Consider the following 6,199-nt stretch of genomic DNA (forward strand, 5'->3'; position numbering starts at 1 on the left):
GTTGATTGATGATTTAATTAGCCATACAGTGGCAAGACACGGGACAGAATAACACTTTATTTACATAACCAATCACTGCGCCTCAAAGGTGGGGCTAGCTCTCTCTCTCTCTCTCTCTCTCTCTCTCTCTCTCTCTCTTCCCGTCTCTCTCTATTTCTCCGCCCTCAACCACACAAATGATGGAACTCCGCTTTGTAATGTAAATAAATATTATAAAATCGAGAGTGATTGTCTCTAAAATATTTAAAAAAGACCCCCCCCCCAAAAAAAAAATAAAAAAATAAAAAACAGAGAGAACTGCTTCACCCCAAATCAAAGGCTAACCCACGCGGCACGTCCCCCGAACTGCATTTTTGTGATTTTTTTTTCCAAAAGATAATGGCAGAAATGAACATCAACGTCACTACAATTGAAAGCAGGCTTTACTTTACCTTGCAGCGCACCTTGCACCTCGCACCTGCCAGGTGCGCCTATCGGCAGCGCGCCGCGCGCCTCTTCTCGCACGCCGTGTGTTACGCGCACGGTCAGCAGCGGGGGGCACACACACACACACACACACACACACACACACACACATGCAGATAACCCGCAAAATATTCACGCAGGAGCGCCCCCCCCCCCTCCTCCCCCCCAAAAAACCCCTCCGCAGTAGGAAAGCGTTTACAACGTGGAAGGCGTTTAATCCGCGTTTAAAGGAAAAGAGGAAAAAAACCGCGACAGGACTGCGGACACGCACGCACGCACGCACGCACGGACGCGATGCCTTTCCAAGTTTCTGCCCCCCCCCCCCAAAAAAAAAAACCCCTCAATAATACATAATAATAGAAAAAAAACAACAACACACACATAACACTCTTCAAGTCTCTCCGTTCGACTCGCTTTTCTCAAATTGGAGATGGAGCAGAAAGGAGAGGGGGGGGGGGGGAGGACAAAAAAACAAAAAAAAAACGAGAGAGGGAGAGAGGGTGCGTGCGAGAGAGAGAGAGAGAGAGAGAGAGAGAGGGGGGGGGCGAGAGGGAGGGGGGGGGGAGAAGAGATAGGGGACGGAGACAGACGGACGGACGGAGAAAGAAAAAGAAAGGAGGGGGAGGGGGGCGGGGGGGGGGGGGGGGGCACACCAAAAAAAAAACAAAAAAAAAAACTTGACGTTCGACCAAGAAGATGCTCACGTTCAATTATCCCCTCCTGTGAAGATAGGTGGCGTGCGTCCCAGGGCTGCCGCCGCTTCCTCTCTTCTCGGGAGAAGAGAGAGAGCGAGAGAGAGAGAGAGAGAGAGAGAGAGAGAGAGAGAGAGAGAGAGAGAGAGAAAAGGAGGACAAAAAAAAAAAAAAAAAAATGTCATTAGAAAGAGAGGCGTAGCGCGTCAGTCCCCACTCAGGTTTGTTTCCTGGAGTGGGTGTAAGACATCAGTTGTAACCTGGCCGAGCAGGAGCGGGAGCAAGACGCGGTCCCTCCTCCCTCCCCAAACTATTTCTAAGGCTTTATTATAAGGATCCGCTGTACGCGACCCGAACGCGACGCGCGCAGACACAGACGCCGCTGCCGGACCCCGATCCCGATCCGCGTCCACTCCACCCCCCCCCCCCACCCACTCCACCCACCCACCCCACACAGCCAGGCCGTCCGCGCCCCCCCCCCCCCCCCCCAGCACCCCCCGACCCCCCCACCCCCGTGGGTCGTTCGGCTTTTTTTTTTTTAAAACAAAAACAAAAAAACAAACAAAATCGTCACAGGTACGTGTTGTTTTATTTTTTATTTTTTGAATTGATCTTTATTTTTTTTCGGGGTTTGTCGCTTTCGTTTCTTTCTCTCTCTCTCTCTCTCTCTCTCTCCATTTTTTTTTTTTTTTTTTTTCTCCTTTTTCATTCCCGCAAACTACCGGAATTGCTGGAACTCCAGTCGCGGTATGCGCCTTCGCCGCGCTTCACCTGCACAGGTGGAGAGTAGGTGCGTCTTTTTTTTTTTTAACCCCTTCCTGACTCCCCTGCTCGCACAACGGAGGAAAGTGCGCCGTGTGTCGTTTTTTGTTTTTTTTTGTTGTTGTTCCTTTTTTGGCTGAAATGCTCGGAATGCGAGGTCTTTTTTTTTTTTTCCCTCCTCGCAAGTCCTCTCTATGTTTCTATGTGAGTGGCTGTGTGCGTGCGTGCGTGTGTGTGTGTGTGTGTGTGTGCGTTTGCGCGGGCGTGCGTGCGTGCGTGTGCTCGCTCTTTTCGGCGTCTATTTAGCTCTTATAGTGTCCTGTTTGTGTCGTTGTGCCGTTGAGCAGCCACAACAGCAAACCTCTATTGTCAATATGCATTTTAACGTTCCACGCCGAGAGGGTGATTAAAGGAGAATTAATTAAAAGAAAAAAACAAAAAAAAAACAAAAAAATAAGAGGATACGAGAGAGGATCCGCGATCCGAATGGATGTCCCTCTTTTTCATTTATTTTATTTCCTTTTTCGTGTTTTTCTTCCTCCCCCCTTCCACCAAGATTAGGAATCGGAGGCTACAGTCGGGATTTTCAATCGCATTTTGACTAATTATTCCCAATCTTGTTTTAATGGATTAAAGGATTTTATTCCAAAGCTCATCGTGAGTGTTTCGCATCTGCACTTAGATTTTCATTTTTCTTTTTCTGACTTAGACATTTTATTTTCTCACACATGCACGCGTGTTTTGGTGGAGTTTTATCATCGGGGTGTATGAACTCTACTTTTTTTTTTTTTTTGTTTAAGGCCGAGAACACCGCTGCGTGTAATTCAGGCTGACACGGATCCGCGTGTGCTGCGTGCATGGGACCACTCTGCGTCTGACCTACAATTTTTGACAAGACATCTGATTATTAACCTATTTAGCCTGCCTCCCAAAAAGAAAGAAAAAAGAGCGCATGGAATACATGTGCATCGAATTGAACCTGGAGGTTTGCTATCATTTATTTAAAAGAAAAGTGCCCAAACATACTTAATAAGTATCCAACTTTTCTGTGTTTTTATCTTTGTTTTTGTTCCGAGCTGTATTAAAACGCATCCCCCCCCCCCCCTTGCGTTTGAAAGGGGACGCGCTGCGTTCATGTAATCGCTGTGCGTGTTGAGAGATATTAGGAAGTCTGAAGTATCCGCGGTGTGCGTGGATGGACACGGTGGACGCCGGTGCCGGGCGGCGTCTCCAATAGTTTTTAATTTTCCCATTTATTGCTCCACAAGTGAGCCCCCCCCTCCTCTCCGCTCTCCTTTCTCTCTTATTTAAAAAAAAAAAAGTGCTTTGCTTTCTCCTTCTTCCAGCCTGTACCCCACACCCACCTTTTCCCACCGTCATTGTGTGTGTGTGTGTGTGTGTGTGTGTGTGTGTGTGTGTGTGTGTGTGTGTGTGTGTGTGTGTGTGTGTGTGCCCACACCAGACACCCAGCCCGCACCCCACCCGGAGTGGAGTGGAGTCCATGCGCTCCGCCGTCTGATCCGCACTTCTCCCAAAATGAAGCAAGATATCATGGCGGATGGCCCCCGGTGTAAGAGGCGAAAACAAGCCAACCCGAGGCGCAAAAACGGTAAGAAGCAACCCGACATGGGTGTGCGTGCGTGTGTGTGTGTGTGTGTGTGTGTGCTGGGGGTGGTGGCGCGGTAGTGGGGTTGTGCGCCACTTGGCCGGGGCTGCCGCTTCGTGCGTCTCTCTGCGCTTCCCCCCGCGCCGGGGATAAAGGAGCGTAATCTGGGTGGGAATGTGCGTGGTGTGGCCCCCGTGCTGCAGCAGATGTAGAGGGCTCGGCGGGTGGAGGGTGGGTGGGCGGCTGGGGGGCGACGAGAAATCAAATAAACACGAGTGGGGAAAGCAAGGGGATCAATTTGGTTGTAAAGGTTCGCGTGGAAGTTGGTGCAACTTTGCTGTTTCTGTGCGCGGAGGCTGCGCGCGTCTTGTCAGGAGAGTTGGGAAGTTTGGTTCCGTGGAGCCGGTTCCTTTTTTTGGAGTGTTGTGGTCTTTTAACATGGGCTTATTATTATTATTATTATTATTATTATTATTATTATTATTATTATTGTTATTATTGTTATTATTATTATTATTATTATTATTATAACAATTATTATTATTATTGTTATTGTTATTGTTTTACATTTTTAATGAGGGAAAAGGCGGATTTTCTGGACTACATTACATGCTATAAATATGTAATAACTTTATAATAACTGCGGAAATTCTGCGCAATAACGGTCTTTCCCAAGTGGCTTTTAGTTTCAAATGCAAGTGGAGCGCTGTCTGTGCTCGCTGCGTTATTTATGTCCACAGAATTAAATCTTGTGGTTATTTCTGATAACACTATCACTCTATGATCTAATCGTTTTTGGGGAATATAATTTGCGATTTATGTGTTTGCACAGTATTCAAAGAGTGGAAACGAGTACACTTTGTCAACAAGTACATCGTGATGAAGGGGATTGTAAATAAGTGAAAAGGAACATTAATCGGCTCTGGGCTGCAGGGATGTGCTCACCGTGGGCTCCCACCCGAGACCAGATCTGCACTGAAACGTCGCGGCCCCGTTATTTTCTGATTATTATCGTGCACCCGTTATTATGTTAAAGTACACCGTGGCCTCATATATGGCATATTCAGCTTGTGAACACACTCTGCTGTGTGTGTGTGTGTGTGTGTGTGTGTGTGTGTGTGTGTGTGTGTGTGTGTGTGTGTGGGTGTGTGTGCTTTGCTTTTTAAATCCTTGCACCCATTGGTTATTTTCCAGATCAGATTTCATTTATTGATTTCCTAAAAAATCTATATGAGACAAGCATTTTGCCCCCCCCCCCTCCCCTACTAAATAACACAAGGCCTGTAACGGTTTAGGACTGGATTTTTAATTTGCAGATGTATTTATTTATTTTTAAAATGAAGAAATGATATCATAACGAGGCACAGATCCTATAGCGCACGACTTGTTTCGGGGGCTTAAATGTTCAGGTCAAACGATGCCACTTTCACATTCTTTAATACACGATATCAGCAGATGCAAGTGTGTTTTTTGTTACAAAACTGAGACGCTAAATAACGCGAGGAGGGTGCGGTTACTTGTCATTATGATCATCATTTTTCAAATTTCCTTATTCACTCGTTTATTTTTCGGAATTGTTATTCAAAATGGAGCGCGGGGACCTTTGATCCCGTCGTTTTCATTTGTTTTCCCCCCCTTTTCCTTCGGCACGGCGATGCACCCTCCCGCCCCCGCTCCCACCCCCTCCACCCTCCACCCTCCACCCTCCACCCTCCAGCCACCCCCCTTGGGAATGCAGGGCTTATCCCGGGCACGGCACCTCGTCCACGGCCACTCTGTGCTCCCCTCTCCCCCTCCCCCCCCCCCCTCTCTCTCTCTCCGCTGCACGGGGTGGGGAGGTGGGGGGTGGCCGATAGGACATGATACAGTGCACGGAGCCTCTCTTCCTTTGCAACAAAAACACACAAAAAAAAAAAAAAACCCACGCGTGCACCACAACAATGCATTCCACATACGTACACATTTGCACCGGGTCTAATATCAGCAGATGGGGTCAGACGATCTGAATCAACGCAATAATGTCATTCAATTGCAAATTGGTGGGGATGAGATGAGATGAGATAATATTTTATGTCGGTGGAAATTCTAAATGGACGTAATTGCCCGAGATAGTATATGCAAAGGTTTTTGGAAGAGAAATAATCCTGATTGCTATCTTGCACAGCGTTGGGTTATGTATACATTTAGAGTTTCTGACTCCTCGCTACGGCAGCCTCAGTGAATTGACAGAACAGTAATATAAATATACAGTGTATATATATATATATATATATATATATATATATTTATATATATATTCTGTTTTCATCCTTGTGCTGGAGTGGAGTCTGCGGTTCACTTTTGAGCCAATTACCCTGGATGAGCCGCTCACTTGCTAAGTCGTCGCCCCGCCGCTGACCTTCTCCTCTGGATGACTGTCGGCCTCCGGGGCCCTCTGAGGTCCCCGCGCTCACCGCGACCCGGTCCCCGGACGGGGGGGGGGGGGGGGGGTGGTGGGGGGGGGTGTGGGATCTGGGTGTCCTCCGCTTGGCCGAGTGTCTTCCCTTTTTGTCGATTTGTCATCCAAAGTTATAGTCGTATGGATACGTCCGCCTCGGAAAAGAAACCCCCTTACCCTCAGCGCGAAACCTGATCCCGGCGCGGGGGCATCCGTGGCTTTGGCCTGAGCCAGGTG

The 6,199-nt window shown here is 47.9% G+C and overlaps 1 protein-coding gene across 3 annotated transcripts in view; it reads left to right on the forward strand.

The window, feature by feature from the left end:
- Positions 1 to 1,661: 1,661 nt before the first annotated feature.
- The window catches only part of zeb2b (zinc finger E-box binding homeobox 2b), a gene marked incomplete at its 3' end in the record, with an annotated part of 84,873 nt that continues 80,335 nt past the window's right edge, over positions 1,662 to 6,199 (forward strand). For 2 of the 3 annotated variants that reach the window (XM_080024566.1, XM_080024568.1), the window contains exons 1-2: positions 2,444 to 2,576; positions 3,382 to 3,528. In XM_080024566.1, the coding sequence (XP_079880692.1) occupies positions 3,456 to 3,528 (73 nt within the window). In that variant the 5' untranslated portion in view covers positions 2,444 to 2,576; positions 3,382 to 3,455. Of the gene's footprint in view, positions 1,734 to 2,443; positions 2,577 to 3,381; positions 3,529 to 6,199 lie in introns of those variants that run through there. The other variant, XM_080024567.1, reaches the window with a different exon arrangement.

This window comes from Zeus faber (genome assembly GCF_960531495.2).
Source record: "Zeus faber genome assembly, chromosome: 2".
Classification (NCBI taxonomy): Eukaryota; Metazoa; Chordata; class Actinopteri; order Zeiformes; family Zeidae; genus Zeus; species Zeus faber.